Source organism: Salmo trutta, chromosome 28 (genome assembly GCF_901001165.1).
Source record: "Salmo trutta chromosome 28, fSalTru1.1, whole genome shotgun sequence".
In the NCBI taxonomy this organism is placed as follows: Eukaryota; Metazoa; Chordata; class Actinopteri; order Salmoniformes; family Salmonidae; genus Salmo; species Salmo trutta.
Window position 1 is genome coordinate 12,335,518 of NC_042984.1, and position 21,356 is coordinate 12,356,873.

Here is a 21,356-nt window from a genome sequence, read left to right on the forward strand (position 1 = left end):
AGCATGCCGCAACTGGAGAAAAAGCAGTGGGTGTTGGTATTTGACAGTCCATGTTGCAATGTAAGTGTGGAAAACTACAGATTACAGCTTGTTTGCTGAACGAGACTGAGTCTAGAGAGCGATTCTAAGTGAGTTTAGCTGTTTGGGGAACGAGATGTTAGCACAGAGGCAGACTAGGGGGAAGCGGTGTTTTGTGTACAACAATAACCATGTTGTCACTATCCATTTCCATATGTTAATTAACGTGGATGTTATAAAAATAACAAGTATCTGTAGACCTACTGTTAAACAAGTTTGATCTCTTATGGCCCATTAGGCATTGAATGTAAAGTGAAGTACATTTTTGTTTTGTTAATTTGATTATATTTAATCAAATGAACTATACTGTATTGTGATATACTTGAGATATTAGAGTGATGAAATGTGTTTCTCTGCTCTATTGCAGTGCAGTTTGAGACTGATGGACACCAGTCAGTTTTTACCATGAAGGTTGGACATGCTGTTATTCCCAAGCTCTATCACTCAGTTTACACTGGAGGTATGTACTGTATGGGTTGTTAATTTGGCATTTGACCACTGTACAGTTATTTGTATCTGTACAGTTATCGTAGGGATCCAAGGTCCTAAATGTTGCAATGATGTTTAAGGACCAGTGAAGTCAAAATTCAGTTTTTCCTGTCTTTTGCATCAAATTGTATAACAGCTGATGAAAGCGTGAACACATTTGATCAGTCTTATTTCCTGATAGTTGCTGGTTGAAAATTCAATCTACACAGGACCTTCTAGGAGTTTCAGGCTTTCCATGGTGACATCACCATGCTGTAAATTGGTTAAAAGAGTTCCAAATCTCTCTACCAATGACAGCTAGTGTTCAGTTTTGCTCTCCCCACTCAGACCACTCACAGACAGTCCTATCAAAATTCTTGCTTGAGAAATATTATTTTTTGCTAAAAAAGCTATTTTGGCCCATTTGATTGGAAATCTAATACATTAAAGTACTTATAGGACAATTCCACCCCAAAACTATATTTTGGTATTTGTTTTATTAGTCCATTGTTGACATAGTCCCAAAATGTTTTGCTTGTAAGCAATCAAGTTTTCTAAATATGTAACTTTCAAAATATAGAAGTCATCACGTAGGGCTCCCGAGTGGCACAGCGGTCTAAGGCACTGCATCTGAGTGCTAGAGGCGTTACTACAAACCTTGGTTCAATTCGAGGCTGTATCATAACCGGCCGTGATTGGGAATTCCATAGGGCGGCGCACAATTGGCCCAGCATCGTTAGGGTTTGGCCAGGGTAGGCCGTCATTGTAAATAAGATTTTGTTCTTAACCGACTTGCCTAGTTAATTAAAAAAATTATGCATTTTGCATCATATGGGGGATGATTTCTGTATTATGAAAGTAACTGAAGTTAAATATAAGTATGAATATTCATAATTGGGTACGAACACACCTTTCCTTTTTCCTCAGAATACAGCATAAGCTCACTTGTCACCATAGCTACCAAGACATTTCTGCGTTATGACAAACTGCAGGATCTGATTGACAGCATACGGGAGTTCTACCCCACTGTCGCCATAGTGATAGCAGATGACAACGAGCACCCCCAGCCAGTGAAGGGTCCACACATTGAACATTACATTATGCCATTTGGGAAGGTAAGCAAACTTTATTTTGGGAAGTGTAGCTCCTGTTTCTTAACAGCAATCTTCTTCAGTTCTGGTCTTGGGGGACCCACAAGTTGTCCTTTTGTTCCAGCCCAGTATTTCATTTACTTGATTGATTCCTTCCTGATACTCTGAGGGTCTCCATGTCCAGGATTTAAGAACACCTTGGCTATCAAACGTTCGGCTATCGCCAGATTGGTAATTAAGTCTTTGTCCTGTCTGTCCACCTCCGTGCAGGGTTGGTTTGCAGGGAGGAATCTGGCTGTCTCTCAGGTGACCACCAAGTATGTGCTGTGGGTGGACGATGACTTCCTCTTCACCTCCAACACCAGGCTGGAGAATATGGTGGAGATCCTGGAGAAGACCACCCTGGACATGGTGTGTGTTTGCTTGTGTGTGTGTTTGCGTGTGCGTGCGTGCGCATAGATCTGGACCTGGTGAGTGATGAGGGTGAGGCCTCTCTGAGAGGAATGACTAAAACCAGGGTAGAATCAGGTTAGAACCATAGTAGAACCTGGGGTGGAATTACACAATGTAATAAATAACTTCATCATGCTCAAAGGGACATTCAATGTCTGCTTTTTGTATTTGTACCCATCTACCAATAGGTGCCCTTTGCGAGGCGTTGGAAAACCTCCCTGCTCAACTGAGGGACCTTACAGATAATTGTTTGTGTGGGGTACAGAGATGATGTAATCATTCAAAAATCATGTTAAACAGTCCATGCAACTTATTATGTGACTATTATGATTATGATGTTAAGCACATTTTTACTCCTGAACTATTTAGGCTGGCCATAACAAAGGGCTTGAATACTTATTGACTCAAGCTTTTCATTGTTTATTCATTTGTTAAAATGTTGCATATAAACAAAATTCCACTTTGACATTATGTGGTATTGTGTGTAGGTAGGCCAGTGACCCAAACAAATCTCAATTTAATCCATTTTAAATTCAGGCTGTAATACAACAAAATGAGAAAAAAATCTAAGGGTGTGAATACTTTCTGAAGTAGGTAGGAGTTAGGTAGCAGTTATGGTGGGAGAATCAGTTAGTCAGGAAATCCTGGTTTTGAGCCGGAAGTGTTATTGAACTGGATGATTTTACGTTGTGGCAACTCATTTGTGGTGAATCATATTATCTTCCCATTCATTTTGTTCTTTTTGTGTCTGTTACCCCAGGTGGGTGGTGCTGTGAGAGAAACTACAGGCTACACTGCTACTTTCCGCCACACCATCTCAGTGGAGGAAGGGGGTGAGGAGGGGGACTGTATACACATCAGAAATGGATACCATCATGTCATTGATGGCTTTCCTAACTGTGTCCTAGCCGACGCTGTTATCAACTTCTTCATGGGGAGGACAGACAAGATGCAGCAAGTGGGATTCGATCCTCGTCTGAACCGTGTGGCTCATCTAGGTGAGTGTCTTTGTCTCATCACTAGAGCCCAGAGGTTTTCCTTATTACTGATCACAATATTGCTTTTATTTTAATTGTGGTAACACAAATCAAAGGAACAGCAAAAGACCAACATACTTTAGGTGTAATACCCCCAGGGGTGTGTGCTTAGTCCCCTCCTGTGCTCCCTGTTCACCCACAACTTCGTGGCCACGCACAACTCCAACACCATCATTATGTTTGCTGACAACAAAACGGCATTAGGCCTGATCACAGACGACGATGAAACCACCTATAGAGAGGAGGTCAGAGACCTGTCAGTGTGGTGCCAGGACAACAACCTCTCCCTCAATGTCAGCAAGACAAAGGAGCTGATCATGGACTACAGGAAAAGGAGGGCCAAGCACGCCCCAATCCACATCGACAGGTCTGTAGTGGAACGGGTTGAGAGCTTCATGTTCCTCAGTTTCCACATCACTAAATAATTAACATGGTCCACACACACACACACACACACACCAACACTGTCGTGAAGAAGGCACGACAACACCTCTGCCCCCTGAGAAATCTGAAAAGATTTGGCATGGGCCCTCAGATCATCAAAAAGTTCTACAGCTGCACCATTGAGAACACCTTGACTGGCTGCATCACCACTAGGTATATATCAATGATGTCGCTCTTGCTGCTGGTGATTCTCTGATCCACCTCTACGCAGACGACACCATTCTGTTACATCTGGCCCTTCTTTGGACACTGTGCTAACAAACCTCCAAACAAGATTCAATGCCATACAACACTCCTTCCGTGGCCTCCAACTGCTCTTAAATGCTAGTAAAACGAAATGCATGCTCTTCAACCGATTGCTGCCCACACCCGCCCGCCCGACTAGCATCACTACTCTGGACGGTTCGGACTTAGAATATGTGGACAACTACAAATACCTAGGTGTCTGGTTAGACTGTAAACTCTCCTTCCAGACTCACATTAAGCATCTCCAATCCAAAATGAAATCTAGAATCGGCTTCCTATTTTGCAACAAAGCCTCCTTCACTCATGCTGCCAAACATACCCTCGTAAAACTGACTATCCTACCGATCCTTGACTTCGGTGATGTCATTTACAAAATAGCCTCCAACACTCTACTCAGCAAATTGGATGTAGTCTATCACAGTGCCATCCGTTTTGTCACAAAAGCCCCATATACAAAATGTCAGAATAATAGCAGAGAGAATAATTTATTTAATCTTTTATTTCTTTCTTCACATTCCCAGTGGTTCAGAAGTTTACATACACTCAATTAGTATTTTTTAGCATTGCCTTTAAATTGTTTAACTTGGGTCACACGTTTCGGGTAGCCTTCCACAAGCTTCCCACAATATGTTGGGTGCATTTTGGCCCGTTCCTCCAGACAGAGCTGGTGTAACTGAGTCTGATTTGTAGGACTCCTTGCTAGCGCACGCTTTTTCAGTTCTGCCCACAACTTTTCTATAGGATTGAGGTCAGAGCTTTGTGATGGCCACTCCATTACCTTGACTTTGTTGTCCTTAAAGCCATTTTGACACTGTGGAAGTATGACAACTGTGGAAGTATGCTTGTGGTCATTGTTCATTTGGAAGACCCATTTGTTACAAAGCTTTAACTCCCTGACTGATGCCTTGAGATGTTGCTTCAATATATTCACATCATTTTTCTTCCTCATGACGCCATCTATTTTGTGAAGTGCACCAGTCCCGCCTGCAGCAATGCACCCCCACAACGTGAAGCTGCCACCCCTGTGCTTCACTGTTGGGATGGTGTTCTTCGGCTTGCAAGCCTTCCCCTTTTTCCTCCAAACATAACGATGGTCGTTATGGCCAAACAGTTCTATTTTTGTTTCATCAGACCAGAGGACATTTCTCCAAAATCTACAATCTTTGTCCCTATGTGCAGTTGCAAACCGTAGTCTGGCTTTTTTTATGGCGGTTTTGGAGCAGTGGCTTCTTCCTTGCTGAGCGGCCTTTCAGGTTATGTCGATATAGGACTCGTTTTACTGTGGATATAGATACTTTTGCACCTGTTTCTTCCAGCATCTTCACAAGGTTCTTTGCTGTTGTTCTGGGATTGATTTGCAAGTTTCGCACCAAAGTACGTTCATCTCTAGGAGACAGAATGCGTCTCATTCCTATGCGGTATGACGGCTGCGTGGTCCCATGGTGTTTATACTTGCGTACTATTGTTTGTACAGATGAACGTGGTACCTTCAGGCATTTGGAAATTGCTCCCAAGGATGAACCAGACTTGTGGAGGTCTACAATTTTTTTTCTGAGGTCTTGGCTGAATTCCTTTGATTTTCCCATTATGTCAAGCAAAGAGGCACTGAGTTTGAAGGTAGGCCTTGAAATACATCCACAAGTACACCTCCAATTGACTCAAATGATGTAAATTAGCCTATCAGAAGCTTCTAAAGCCATGACATCATTTTCTGGAATTTTCCAAGCTGTTTAAAGGCACAGTTAACTTAGTGTATGTAAACTTCTGACCCACTGGAATTGTGATACAGTGAATTATACGTGAAATAATCTGTCTGTAAACAATTGTTGGAAAAATTACTTGTGTCATGCACAAATTAGATGTCCTAACCGACTTGCCAAACCTATAGTTTGTTAACAAGAAATGTGTGGAGTGGTTGAAAAACGAGTTTTAATGACTTCAACCTAAGTGTATGTAAACTTTGGACTTCAACTGTACTACCCACCACTGCAACCTGTGTGCTCTCGTTGGCTGGCCCTCGCTACATATCCATCGCCAAATCCACTGGCTCCAGGTCACCTATAAGTCTTTGCTAGGTAAAGCCCCACCTTATCTCTGCTCACTGTTCAAAATCATATCAAATCAAATGTATTTATATAGCCCTTCCTACATCAGCTGATATCCCAAAGTGCTGTACAGAAACCCAGCCCAAAACCCCAAACAGCAAGCAATGCAGGTGTAGAAGCACGGTGGCTAGGAAAAACTCCATAGAAAGGCCAAAACCTAGGAAGAAACCTAGAGAGGAACCAGGCTATGAGGGGTGGCTAGTCCTCTTCTGGCTGTGCCGGGTGGAGATTATAACAGAACATGGCCAAGATGTTCAAATGTTCATAAATGACCAGCATGGTCAAATAATAATAATCACAGTAGATGTCGAGGGTGCAACAGGTCAGCACCTCAGGAGTAAATGTCAGTTGACTTTTCATAGCCGATCATTGAGAGTATCTCTACCGCTCCTGCTGTCTCTAGACAGTTGAAAACAGCAGGTCTGGGACAGGTAGCACATCCGGTGAACAGGTCAGGGTTTCATAGCCGCAGGCAGAACAGTTGAAACTGGAGCAGCAGCATGGCCAGGTGGACTGGGGACAGCAAGGAGTCATCAAAGGTTGAGACCGAGTCTGCGTCTCTCACATGGGTAGGCAGACCATTCCATAAAAATGTAGCTCAATAGGAGAAAGCCCTGCCTCCAGCTGTTTAATTAGACTACTGTAAGTCGCTCTGGATAAGAGCGTCTGCTAAATGACTAAAATGTAATGTAAATGTAGAAATTCTAGGGACAATTAGGAGGCCTGCGTCTTGTGACCGTAGCGTATGTGTAGGTATGTACGGCAGGACCAAATCGGAAAGATAGGTAGGAGCAAGCCCATGTAATGCTTTGTAGGTTAGCAGTAAAACCTTGAAATCAGCGCTTGCCTTAACAGGAAGCCAGTGTAGGGAGGCTAGCACTGGAGTAATATGATCACATTTTTTGGTTCTAGTCAGGATTCTAGCAGCTGTGTTTAGCACTAACTGAAGTTTATTTAGTGCTTTATCCGGGTAGCCGGAAAGTAGAGCATTGCAGTAGTCTAACCTAGAAGTAACAAAAGCATGGATACATTTTTCTGCATCAATTTTGGACTGAACATTTCTGATATTTGCAATGTTACGCAGATGTAAAAAAGCTGTCCTTGAAACAATCTTGATATGTTCATCAAAAGAGAGATCAGGGTCCAGAGTAACGCCGAGGTCCTTCACAGTATTATTTGAGACGACTGTGCAACCATCAAGATTAATTGTCAGATTCAATAGAAGATCTCTTTGTTTCTTGGGACCTAGAACAAGCATCTCTGTTTTGTCTGAGTTTAAAAGTAGAAAGTTTGCAGCCATCCACTTCCTTATGTCTGAAACACAGGCTTCCAGCAAGGGCAATTTTGGAGCTTCACCATGTTTCATTGAAATGTACAGCTGTGTGTCATCCGCATAGCAGTGAAAGTTAACGTTATGTTTTCGAATGACATCCCCAAGAGGTAAAATATATAGTGAAAACAATAGTGGTCCTAAAACGGAACCTTGAGGAACACCGAAATTTACAGTTGATTTGTCAGAAGACAAACCATTCACAGAGACAAACTGATTTTTTTCCGACAGATCAAATGAAAATCAAATCAAATTTATTTATATAGCCCTTCGTATATCAGCTGAAATCTCAAAGTGCTGTACAGAAACCCAGCCTAAAACCCCAAACAGCATGCAATGCATGTGAAAGAGGCACGGTGGCTAGGAAAAACTACCTAGAAAAAACTCCCTAGAAAGGACAAAAACCTAGGAAGAAACCTAGAGAGGAACCAGGCTATGAGGGGTGGCCAGTCCTCTTCTGGCTGTGCCGGGTGGATATTATAACAGAACATGGTCAAGATGTTAAAATGTTCATAAATGACCAGCATGGTCAAATAATAATAATCATTGTAGTTGTCGAGGGTGCAACAAGCACGTCCGGTGAACAGGTCAGGGTTCCGTAGCCGCAGGCAGAACAGTTGAAACTGGAGCAGCAGCATGGCCAGGTGGACTGGGGACAGCAAGGAGTCATCATGCCAGGTAGTCCCGAGGCATGGTCCTAGGGCTCAGGTCCTCCGAGAGAAAGAAAGAAAGAGAGAAAGAGAGAATTAGAGAGAGCATATTTAAATTCACACAGGACACCGGATAAGACAAGAGAATACTCCAGATGAAACAGACTGACTAAACTACTGCAGCATAAATACTGGAGGCTGAGACAGGAGGGATCAGAAGACACTGTGGCCCCATCCGATGATACCCCCGGACAGGGCCAAACAGGCAGGATATAACCCCACCCACTTTGCCAAAGCACAGCCCCCACACCACTAGAGGGATGTCTACAACCACCAACTTACCGTCTGAAGACAAGGCCGAGTATAGCCCACAAAAATCTCCGCCATGGCACAACCCAAGGGGGGGGCGCCAACCCAGACAGGAAGACCACGTCAGTGACTCAACGCACTCAAGTGACGCACCCCTCCCATGGACGGCATGGAAGAACACCAGTAAGTCAGTGACTCAGCCCCTGTAATAGGGTTAGAGGCAGAGAATCCCAGTGGAAAGAGAGGGAACCGGCAAGGCAGAGACAGCAAGGGCGGTTCGTCGCTCCAGCCTTTCCGTTCACCTTCACACTCCTGGGCCAGACTACACTTAATCATAGGACCTACTGAAGAGATAAGTCTTCAGTAAAGACTTAAAGGTTGAGACTGAGTCTGCGTCTCTCACATGGGTAGGCAGACTATTCCATAAAAATGGAGCTCTATAGGAGAAAGCCCTACCTCCAGCCGTTTGCTTAGAAATTCTAGGGACAATTAGGAGGCCTGCGTCTTGTGACCGTAGCGTACGTGTAGGTATGTACGGCAGGACCAAATCGGAAAGATAGGTAGGAGCAAGCCCATGTAATGCTTTGTAGGTTAGCAGTAAAACCTTGAAATCAGCCCTTGCCTTAACAGGACAGATAAGATCTAAACCAGGCCAGAACTCGTCCGTGTAGACCAATTTGGGTTTCCAATCTCTCCAATAGAATGTGGTGATCGATGGTATCAAAAGCTGCACTAAGGTCTAGGAGCACGAGGACAGATGCAGAGCCTCGGTCTGACGCCATTAAAAGGTCATTTACCACCTTCACAAGTGCAGTCTCAGTACTATGATGGGGTCTAAAACCACACTGAAGCATTTCGTATACATTGTTTGTCTTCAGGAAGACCCTAGGTCCTGGCAGAGTTGTGCAGACTCAGGACAACTGAGCTTTGGAGGAATATGCAGATTTAAAGAGGAGTCCATAATTTGCTTTATAAAGATCATGATCTTTTCCGCAAAGAAGTTCATGAATTTATTACTGCTGAAGTGAAAGCCATCCTCTCTGGGGAATGCTGCTTTTTAGTTAGCTTTGCGACAGTATCAAAAATACCTTTCGGATTGTTCTTATTTTCCTCAATTGGGTCACCATAGCAACACTCACCCGTAGCACACGCTCTAGCAGGTATATTTCACTGATCATCCCCACAGCCAACACCTCGATTGGCCGCCTTTCCTTCCAGTTCTCTGCTGCCAATGACTGGAACGAATTGCAAAAGTCACTGAAGCTGGTGACTTATATCTCCCTCACTAACTAAAGCATCAGCTGTCAGAGCAGCTTACCGATCACTGTACCTGTACACAGCCCATCTGTAAATATCCCACCCAACTACCTCATCCCCATGTTGTTAATTTTTGTTGTTGCTCTTTTGCACCCCAGTATCTCTACTTGCACATTCATCATTCTGCACTTCTATCAGTCAAGTGTTAATGCTAAATTGTAATTATTTCACCACTATGGCCTATTTATTGCCTTACCTCCCTAATCTTATTATATTTGCACACACTGTATATCATTTTTTAAATTTTGTGTTCTTATCTGTACATTTGTTTATCCCATGTGTAACTTTGTGTTGTTTTTGTTGCACTGCTATGCTTTATCTTGGCCAGGTCTCAGTTGTAAATGAGAACTTGTTCTCAACTGGCCTAACTGGTTCAATAAAGGGGATTTAAAAAAAATAAAAGGTATGGCCCATGCCAAACCTTTTCAACCTCCTGAGGGGGAAGAGGCACTGTCGAGCCTTCTTCACAACTCCACTTTTGAGAACATTTTCTAAATTAATAAAAAATGAAAAGCAAAAATTTGGTGGTGGAAAAAGTACCCAATTGTCATACTTGAGTAAAAGTATAGATACCTTAATAGAAAGTTGCTCAAATTAAAGTCAGCCAGTAAAATACTGCTTGAGTAAATGTCTCAAAGTATTTGGTTTTAAATATACTTAAGTATCAAAAGTAAATGTAATTACCTTTTTCAAACCTCGCCCTTTCCTTTTCCCAAAGTTTTTTTCAAAGAACTTAATAGGAAGGTTTCTTCATTTCTGTGGAAAGGGAAACCCCCCAGAGTGAAACTCACAACTTTATGCAAACCAAACTCAGAAGGAGGGCTTACTCTACCTGACTTCCAGTTGTATTACTGGGCATCTCAGTTAAAGGCTGTGTGGGTATGGCAAGATACAACAACAAGTTCACCCTCTTGGAGACAGAGGAGCAGTGTCTGACCCCTGCTACATTGGCATCTATAACTTATATTATCCCACCTAAAGCTTTGCTAGGTCTCATAAACAACCCGTTCATTTAAAAACATTTTAAATATATGGAAGGAAGTCTGTAAATAAACAGAAGGGCTTAGATCTATATATGAACAAACACCTTTCTATAATAACCCCATCTTACCCAAAGCCCTGAGAGATGGTATTGCATTTTCTTGGTTCAACAAAGGAATTAAACAAAGGAATTAAAACATTTGGTCATCTATATAGAGAAGGTGAACTACTATCCTTTCAACAACTGGCACCTCATTTTCAGTTACCTCAAACTCATTTCTTCAAGTACCTACAGGTTAGGCATTATATTGCCACTCAGCAGGGAGGTAGGATTCAGCCCATGAGTAGACCTAAAACTGATCAACTGTGGCTGGAGAGGAAAGAAGTAAAATGTTTCATTTCATGTACTCTAGGCTTCAAGCTCTGTAGGGAAACGATGAACCTCTGAAAACTTGCATGAAGTGGCATGATGACCTTGGTCTCATTGTTGAGGATGAGAAATGGGGAAAGCTCTTTTTAGATGCTCTGCGTCTTTCATCTAACACAAGGCAAAGTTGATGCAATTCAATATTTTACATAGGGTCTACTTTACACCAGAGAGACTGTATAAGATCAATTGTAAATATTCAACATTTTGCCCAAGGTGTAAAACAGGGGTGGGCACACTGATGCATATGTTTTTGTCCTGCCCTGAACTAAGCAACTATTGGAAAAACATTATTCAGATCATATCACAGGTCACTAATATGACGGTACCACTGAATCCTTCCCTTATTCTTCTTGGAGATGACTCTGTTCTACCAGTTGATATTTGTAGCAAAATCATATTCATTAAATTGTCAGTCATTGCAACCAATAAATGCACATATGGAAGAGTGACATTCCGCCAAGCAAGCAGATGTGGCTAAAAGATCTAACTTCCTATATTCCATCTGAAAAAATAACATACAATTTACGTAATAAACCCTTTGAATTTACTGATGTCTGGGGGGACTTTCATCAGTTTCTAGAGACCTTAGCTGCCTCATTACTACTTTCTTCATTAATGTATTATTATTTGTTTTTGCGTTGAATAACATATTTTCTAGCATGGCATTTGAAGGGCATTCTGTTTCTTTTTGTTGTTGTTAATCAGTGAAGCTAATACCGGGAGGGGGTTGTTCATGTGTTGGTGAGGGACGGCTTTTGTGCCCCCATGTAGCATGGTGTTTTGTGTTGGTGGAAGGAATAACAGGGCATTATCTGTGTCATATTTTGCTGATTGTAAAATTGTAAAAAAAAAAAAAAAATACCAATAAATATATTGTAAAAAAAAAAAGTTTATGTAATTGCTAAAATATACACTACTGGTCAAAAGTTTTAGAGCACCTATTCATTCAACACTGTCCGATTTCAAAAAGGCTTTACAACGAAAGCAAAACATTAGATTATGTCAGGAGAGTGCCCAGCCAGAAATAATCAGACACCCATTTTTCAACCTAGCATATAATGTCACATAAATCCAAACCACAGCTAAATGCAGCACTAACCTTTTATGATCTTCATCAGATGACACACCTAGGACATTATGTTATACAATACATGCATGTCTGTTCAATCAAGTTCATATTTATATAAAAAAACAGCTTTTTACATTAGCATGTGACGTTCAGAAAAAGCATACCCCCCGCAAACTTCCGGGGAATTTACTAACAGTTTGCTAAATTACTCACGATAAACGTTCACAAAAAGCATAACAATTATTTTAAGAATTATAGATACATTACTCCTCTATGCACTCGATATGTCCTTTTTCGGATGAAGCACATTTTGCAATATTCTAAGTACATAGCCCAGCCATCACGGGCTAGCTATTTAGACACCCACCCAGTTCAGCCTTCACCAAAATCACATTTCCTATAAGACAAATGTTCTTACCTTTCCTGTTCTTCGTCAGAATACACTCCCAGGACTTCTACTTCAATAACAAATGTAGGTTTGGTCCCAAATAATCCATCGTTATATCCAAACAGCGACGTTTTGTTCGTGAGTTCTAGACACTATCAGAATGCTACATCACGGTCACGAGCATGGCGCATGGCGTGACAAAAAATGTCTAAATATTCCATTACCGTACTTCGAAGCATGTCAACCGCTGTTTAAAACCAATTTTTATGCCATTTATCTCGTAGAAAAGCGATAATATTCCGACCGGGAATCTGCAATGAGCCTAAACAGCCGAATGAAATTTCTCCACGGGGGCGAATCGTTCACGCACCTCATTCAATGGTCCTCTGATCGGCCACTTACCAAAGGCGATAATCTGTTTCAGCCAGAGACCGCCTCGTCATCGTTCAGGTTTTTCCCGGGTTCTGAGAGCCTATTGGAGCCCTAGGAATTGTCACGTTACAGCTAAGATCCTTACTTTTCAATAAACAGATGCAAGACGCACGACTCCTTGTCAGACAGGCCACTTCCTGCATGAAACCTTGTCAGGTTTTTGCCTGCCATAGGAGTTCTGTTATACTCACAGACACCATTCAAACAGTTTTAGAAACTTTAGGGTGTTTTCTATCCAAACCTGAACAATAATATGTATATTCTAGCTTCTGAGTTGGTGTAGGAGGCAGTTAAAAATGGGCACATATTTTTTCCAAAATTCTCAATACTGCCCCCTATCCCAAACAGGTTAACGAGAGTCTGGTCTTTAAATAGCTGTAAAATAGTCATATGTTTGAGAAATTGAAGTAATAGTATTTCAAACGATTCAAAAATCGCGCCACTGGATTGAATTGGCTGTTACGTAGGTGGGACGAATTCGTCCCACCTGCACCAGAGAGGTTAACACTTTTTTGGTTACTACATGATTCCATATGTGTTATTTCATAGTTTTGATGTCTTCACTATTATTCTACAATGTAGAAAATAGTAAAAATAAAGAAAAACCCTTGAATGAGTAGGTGTTCTAAAACGTAGTGTACTTAAGTATAAAATAAAAGTATAAATCACTTAAAATTGCTTATATGAAGCAAAGCAGACAGAACCATTTTCTTGTTTTAAAAATGTATGGATAGCCAGGGGCACACTCCAACACTCAGACATTATTTACAAAAGATGCATTTGTGTTTAGTGAGTCCGCAAGGACAGAGGCAGTAGGGATGACCACGTGTTCTGTTGATAAGTGGGTGAATTTGACAATTTCCCTGTCCTGCTAAGCATTCAAATGTAACGACTACTTTGTATGGAGTAAAAAGTACAATATTTTATTTAGGAATGCAGAGAATTAAAATATGTCAAAAATATAAATAGTAAAGTAAATTACAGATACCCCAAAAAACGACTTAAGTAGTACTTTAATGTATTTTTACTTAAGTACTTTACACCACTGCAAAAATGTATTGAGTCAATAAGTGATGAACCCCTTTGTTATGGCAAGCCTAAATAAGTTCAGGAGTGTGCTTAACAAATCGTATTAGTTGCATCGACTCATTCTGTGTTTAATAATAGTGCTAAATGTGATTTTTCAATGACTACCTCATCTCTGTACCCCACTCATACTAGTATCTGTAAGGTCCCTCAATCTAGTAGTGAATTTCAAGCACAGGTTCAACCACAAAGACCAAGGAGGTTTTTCCAATGCCTTGCAAAGAAGGGCACCGTTTGGTAGATGTGTTAAAAAATTGGGAAGTTATTCATTAGGCTTTGGATAGTGTATCAATACACCCCATCACTACAAAGATATAAGTATCCTTCCTAACTCAGTTGCCGAAGAGGAAGGAAACTTCTCAGGGATTTCACCATGAGGTCAATGGTGATTTTAAAATGTTGTGATATGAGAACTGAGGATGGATAAAAAATAATAATTGTAGTTACTCCACAATACTAACTAAAAAGAAGGAAGCCTGTACAGAATACAAATATTCAAAAACATGTTTGCAACATGGCACTAAAGTAATACTGCAAAATAAATGTGGCAAAGCAATTTAGTTTTTGTCCTGAATACAAAGTATTATGGTTGGGAAAATCCAATACAACACATTACTGAGTACCACTCTCCATATTTTCAAGCATAGTGGTGGCTGCATCATGTTATGGGTATGCTTGTAATCATTAAGGACTGGGGAGTTTTATTATAAAAATGAAATTGGATGGAGCTAAGCACAATCCTATTGGAAAACTAGGTTCAGTCTGCCTTCCAACAGACACTGGGAGATGAATTCACCTTTCAGCAGGATAATGACCTAAAACACAAAGCCAAATCTAAGCATTTCACTTTTAGTCTACACCTGTTGTTTACGAACCATGTGACAAATACAGTTTGATTTAATAAGTCAATCCTTCTAGACTGAGAACATAAACTGTGACATGTCACTGAAAGTCTGCAACAAGAAAACAAGACATTCCTTTTGTGATCATATTGTAAAAAGCTTTTATTGCGTCCTCAGAGTTCTTCATCGACGGGCTCGGGATCCTCCACATAGCTTCCTGTGATGACATCATCATAAACCATGCATCTAAGATCAAGTTGCCATGGGGCAAGTCGGACAGTGAGAAGGCCTACGCCAAGTTCCGCTACTCCTCATCGGATGCTGTCCAAATCAAAAATGCCCTTTTTTACTTCAAGAACAGACTCAAATGCATGTCTAGTAACTGAAACAGGCTCTACAAGCTATCACTTGAGGTTTTAAAACTGAGATTTTTATTTTTGTTACACTGAGCAGCCATATTTTTGTCATCACCAACAGTGGTGTCATGCCCATAGGGGGCATAGGGGCACATTCCCCCCCTCGGATTGTATTTTTTGTATGTCATTTTTGTTGTTGTTGCTCTGTAATATTACTAGCCACCAATGATTTTATGAAGTTAGGTTTCCAATCTGGATTAGCTAAAGCCATCTCCCAACCTCATAACTAGCTAACAACAAGATGCCATTTCAGCCTATCAATCAAGCTAGAGTATACGAACCTTGCCTGCTGACAAGGTTCGTATACTTTAGAAAAGAACGCAATAACTAAATTCACTGAATAAGACTCACATTCCTTTCAATCTTTTACCCAGGTTTTAGCAGAGAAGCATATTTATCACTAGTCAGGAGGATACAGACCGCTCAAGAGGGTATGCTAAGTAACCAGTAAAATATACATATTGTTTTAGATATATTAAGCGTAGTGATTACGGTTATAGATGGCAGGAAAAAGCTGTTTTGGGTTTTTGGAACAAATGTAAAATGTCCAACTTCCGGGCGAGGGACATAAACCCCCCCCCCCCCAGCCATCCTCATGTACTTTGTGCCCCCTTTGATTTTTGGGGTGCATGATGCCCCTGGTCACCACCACAGCATTTGTTGTGGACACAGTGAATGTGTGGAAACAAACATTGAAAGTGAAGAACCAAGCCAATGAGCATCTCCTTTGTCTGTGCTGATCATGCTTTGGTCAAGGTGTGTTTCCACCGTAGAGAACGATAGAGACGTCATCTTTCTACATGTCCCATTATGACATCTGTGAGCGCACTGGCAGCGCCATTGAGGCAAAAACATTTATTTATATTTTTTTGGTCCTTATGAAACTGGTATGCTTTTTTACTTATTTTCTTTAACCAATTTTGGTCTTCCACTTGCCTCTTCCATTTTTGCAGTAATTCTGCAATTAGTTGGTTGTAATTTTGGGTTGAGCAGACATATTTTTGTTAGCTGCATGTGTGACAACTCCACCAGACCATAAGCAAATAGGCAAACTGGGATATGTTTTTAAGATTTACATTTTTTTATTTTACTACTTCTGTTGGCAAACAAACTAACAGTGGTGTAAAGTACTTAAGTAGTAATTTAAAGTATTTTAACTTATGTTGTTTTTGGGGGTATCTGTACTTTACTATTTATATTTGACTACATTCCTTAAGAAAATAATATACTTTTTAGTCCATACATTTTCCTTGACACCCAAAAGTAGTCGTTACATTTTGAATGCTTAGCAGGACAGGAAAATGGTTCAATTCACTGCCTCTGATCTGGCAGATTCACTAAACACACATGCTTTGTTTGTAAATTATGTTTAAGTGTTGGAATGTGCCCCTGGCTATCCGTAAATAAAATAAAAACTTAATATGGAATTTGAAATTATTTATACTTTTTCTTTTACTTTATTTTAGCAATTACATTTACTTTTGATAACTAAGTATATTTTAAACCAAATACTTTGACTTTTACTCAAGTAGAATTTTACTGGGTGACTTACTTGAGTCATTTTCTATTAGGGTATCATTACTTTTAGTAACATATTGGGTACTTTTTCCACCACTGCAAACAGAAAGGGTGCATACTGCAAATGAATGTTTGCTCACGAGTATAATTTATTGGCTGAGCCCTCCTGGTGACCTGGATGTAATTATGTGAGCCTTCCTTAACCCATTAGAAGTCCCACCTAGTTACCTGCTTTTAAAATGGTGGAAGCCCTCAAGGGCCATGCCAAAACAGGTTTTATCAACCTAGAGTCCTCTAGCTAACTATGGTATTAACAGACAGTGCCAAAGTGTGAGTCATGCCATAGTACTGAAGTGCAAGGTCTTCTCCTTCCTGATTACTTTAATTACCTGACTTAAACCCTCTTGCTCTTTGAGGAGCATATGATATCCTCCAACTCATATTCTGGACAAAGTTATTACTGTTCAAAGTTCATGTGGCAAACCTGTCTATCATGCGGTTTGCCACATAAATGGGGCGGCAGGTAGCCTAGTGGTTAGAGCGTCGGACCAGTAACTGAAAGGTTGCTAGATTGAATCCCGAGCTGACAAGGTAAAAAAAAAATGTCGTTCTGCCCCCGAACAAGGCAATTAACACACTGTTCTTAGGCCATCATTGTAAATAAGAATTTGTTCTTAACTGACTTGCCTAGTTAAATAAATCATGGTCTGTTTATGGCTCCCTATATAGTGCACTACTTTTTGTATAGGGAATACGGTGCCATTTGGGACACATCCATGGTCTGAGATCACAATATGAACTTTACTTTATGGAGACTGACATTCTGAATATTGTCCTGAATTCACGCCATCCAAACATCTTTCCTCTAGCTGCAGCTCTTCCAACCAATCAAACACTTACTTCCTTAGAAATGAAATGTAGGTTTACCTATAATATGCGTTTCTATATTTGCACTCTTCATGAAAAGCATTTTGATTGATAAATTTCATTATCTTGCTGCCACTTTTTATACAAAAGACCTGTAATGATCTGTTTGTATTGCATAATCATGGGCACCTACCAGAGCATGATGTCCTGCCAATGTAATAATGATATAGCCAGGCAGGTCACCCATGATACAAGTCAGTATTCAATGTGATATAGATTAATGTATTCTCTTCATGATGAATTCAAGCAGTCATACTTTTGTATTATTTTGCATGAATGTTAGTGAGACTGTGTATTATCTCGTTACATGCTGCCGTTATGCTATTTGACCACAAGGTGGAACCAGAGACCTGACAAATGATTGTCTATAGAAATCTAATACTGTTTTTTCCCTAATGTCAAGTTCAGTTTTCTACATTTTAATGATGAAAATGTTTTTTTTTTTTATTATTAAAATGTAATGGTTAAGTTTATGGATCTGATTTTGAGGAATTGCATTTTCCGTTGCTCCTGTTATACTGTAGGCTGCAAACTGTATGAATTGGTTCTCGACTAAGTAGAGTAATGACCAAGAGGTGCATGGTTTCTATTCACTGTTAGAAAACCAAAAACATCCATCTGGTAGTCCATTGATCACACTCAATATTCTAGCTAAGCACTGGAACTACTATGCTGTGCGGAGTAGTTGTAGCCGTAGTAGGGTTATTTTGACCATGAGTGAAAATGGCTAGTACGTAAATGCTGAAATCCAAGATTGATTTGAGTCCGTTGTTGTTTGTTATTATAAACTGGGTGGTTCCAGCCCTGAATGCTGATTGGCTGACAGCCGTGGTATATCAGACCGTATACCACAGGTATGACAAAACCATTAATTGTTCTGCTTTAATTACGTTGGTAACCAGTTTATAATAGCAATAAGGCACCTTGGGTTTGTGGTATATGACCAATATAGCACGACTAAGGGCAGTATCCAGGCACTCCGCTTTGCGTCGTGCATAAGAACAGCCCTTATCTGTGGTATATTGGCCATATACCACACCCCCTCTGGCCTTATTGCTTAATTGTATATCATGTCACAAGTCAATACGCTGTACCATTGGCAAAACCTAGCAACATCACTTGTGGTTAGTTGGTAAATGGTTGCTCCTTGTACTATTGAATATGCTACTGGGTGCAATAGGCCTTCTGTTCTTTTATTTGAGGTCCTTATTTCCATTGTACGATGAATGGTTTGGTATTTGTAATGTAGAGGGTCAGACACATGTACGGTGTGTGTGTGTGTGTGTGTGTGTCTAAGTTTTAGATTAGTTTGTTGTGTATGTGTGTTGGCGTGAGTGGAGTGGAATTGAGGTCTGCTAGAGAGATATTGTCGCTTTCATAAACACCTGGCCAGAGTGTACCACCAGTCACTTGAATTGAAGTGGGCTACTTCCTTCCTGCCTGCCTGCCAATTAGTAAAACACTCCTTGAGCTCTTTAAAGGAAGAAAACCCGAAGGGTGCTACTGTTTAGGGGGGTCTTTGAAATATGCCATGGTTAACATGAATAACTTCCATCCATGGGCATCCAACATCAAGTAAGCAAATACCTAGTTTGTTTGGATTGCCCTGTGTTGAACTCCACATAGGGTTTTGCCACAGGGTTTTATCAGGCCAAGGTAATAGGATTATGTTGTACAGGGATGGGGAAACTCCAGTCCTCTGGGGCCGGAGTGGTGTCACACCTTTCCCCCCATCCCTAGCTAACACGGCTGATGAAACTAATGGCATTTTAAACTGAAGAATATGATTAGTTGATTTATTGGAGTCAGGCGTGTTAGCTGGGGCAAAGTGGGGCATCAATCAGGCCCCCGAGGACTGGAGTTGCTGATACCTGGTGTAGCACTTTGCAGCCTCTAGTCCAGGGCTCGAGGATGTGGGGGAAACGCTGCTCTAGACTATGCTGGTAGCACTAGAAAGGCTCTGTGACAGCTCAACATCCAGTATGCTAGTGCAGAACGCTCACAGTTCTAGGCCTACTCACAAGATATCAGCTATGTCATTGTTTGAAGATTTCTGAGGCAAATCAAGTACAGTATGTGTCACGCCCTGATCTGTTTCACCTGTCTTTGTGATTGTCTCCACCCACCTCCAGGTGTCACCCGTTTTCCCCATTAGTCCCTGGGTATTTATTTCTGTGTTCCCTGTTTGTCTGTTGCAAATTCGTCTTGTTAAGTCAACCAGCGTGGTGTTCTGTGCGCCTTCTTTTTCTTATCGCTCTTTGCTAGTCCTCTGGGTTTTTCAACCTCAGACCTCCCAGCCACCCAGTAATCTGTCTACTATTAGTGGTGGGTTTGTACAGCCTACCCCATCTCTCCGAGATCCCCGACTTACCACCTCCGGAGCGATATTCTGGGGATCCTGGAACCTGCCAGGGTTTTCTTTCTCAGTGCTCCCTTATTTTTGAGCTGCAGCCATCTTCTTCCCTTCGGATCGGTCGACGACAACGTATATTATTACGCTAATGTCGGGAAGGGTGCTCTCCTGGGCTACGGCAGTTTGGGAGCAACAATCCACTATTTGTCGTGATCTGGAGACCTCATGGCAGAGGTGAGGAAGGTATTCAGTTCCCCGGTATCCGGGAGAGAGGCGGCCCGAAAACTACTGGAATTCCGCCAAGACTCCCGTAGTGTGGCAGACTATTGCACATTAGCCGCGGAGAGTGCCTGGAATCCGGAGTTCCTATTCGATACCTTCCTTCACGAGCTGGCTGCTCAGGAGTTACCGGTGGGCCTCGATTCCCTCATTGCCCTCACCATTAGGATTGATGGACATCTATGGGAACGCAGGAGTGAGAGGAGTTCTGGCCTAGGTCACACTTACATTTACATTTCCGTCATTTAGCAGACGCTCTTATCCAGAGCGACTTACAAATTGGTGCATTCACCTTATGATATCCAGTGGAACAACCACTTTACAATAGTACATCTATATCTTTTTCTTTTTTGGGGGGGTTAGAAGGATTACTTTATCCTATCCCGGGTATTCCTTAAAGAGGTGGGGTTTCAGGTGTCTCCGGAAGGTGGTGATTGACTCCGCTGTCCTGGCGTCGTGAGGGAGCTTGTTCCACTTGTCCATCCGCTGCGCCTTGCTCACCTCTGAACGAATCCGTAAGTCCCCGAACGCTGTTTTTCCGAGAGGATTCGAGGCCACCCGAGTTCCCTCGAGAATCTCTCGACGACAGGTGAGTTGGATACACCGGAACCTATGCAACTGGGAGGAGCTAGATTACCAGTAAGTCACAGAAGATAATGTTGAAAGAGTTGCAGCTGTCTTTTATTATGTACAGTATGTGATCTAGCCCAGATACAGTAGGTAGTCTCACCGCAGAGTTGACAGCTTCTCTCTCCCTCTTCTCCAGGGTCTTCCTGGCCTCTACTGGAGATCCTCTCCCAGGTGAGTTATTGTCAGGGCAGGCAAGAGGTCAGAACCGGGAGGACTAGAAATAAGAGACTAGGAAAACAGGAAAAACATAAGAGACTAGGAAAACAGCTCGGAAAAACACGCTGGTAAGCTTGACAAGACAAGACGAACTGGCAACAGACAGAACACAGGAATAAATACACTGGGAATATTGAGGAAGAGGGTGACACCTGGAGGGGGTGGAGACAATCACAATGACAGGTGAAACAGATCAGGGTGTGACAGAGATACAGTAGTCAGGTTAACAGGACACTAAGGAGAGGGGGAAGAGAGCGAGTC

At 41.5% G+C, this 21,356-nt stretch overlaps 1 protein-coding gene across 3 annotated transcripts in view; it reads left to right on the top strand.

Moving 5' to 3' along the window:
• The window catches only part of LOC115165495 (beta-1,4 N-acetylgalactosaminyltransferase 1), a 29,801-nt gene extending 13,517 nt beyond the window's left edge, over nt 1-16,284 (top strand). For all 3 annotated transcript variants that reach the window (XM_029718658.1, XM_029718657.1, XM_029718659.1), the window contains exons 7-11: nt 446-538; nt 1,474-1,661; nt 1,908-2,048; nt 2,851-3,088; nt 14,934-16,284. In XM_029718658.1, the coding sequence (XP_029574518.1) occupies nt 446-538; nt 1,474-1,661; nt 1,908-2,048; nt 2,851-3,088; nt 14,934-15,142 (869 nt within the window). In that variant the 3' untranslated portion in view covers nt 15,143-16,284. The remainder of the gene's footprint in view (nt 1-445; nt 539-1,473; nt 1,662-1,907; nt 2,049-2,850; nt 3,089-14,933) is intronic.
• The last annotated feature ends 5,072 nt before the right edge of the window (nt 16,285-21,356 follow it).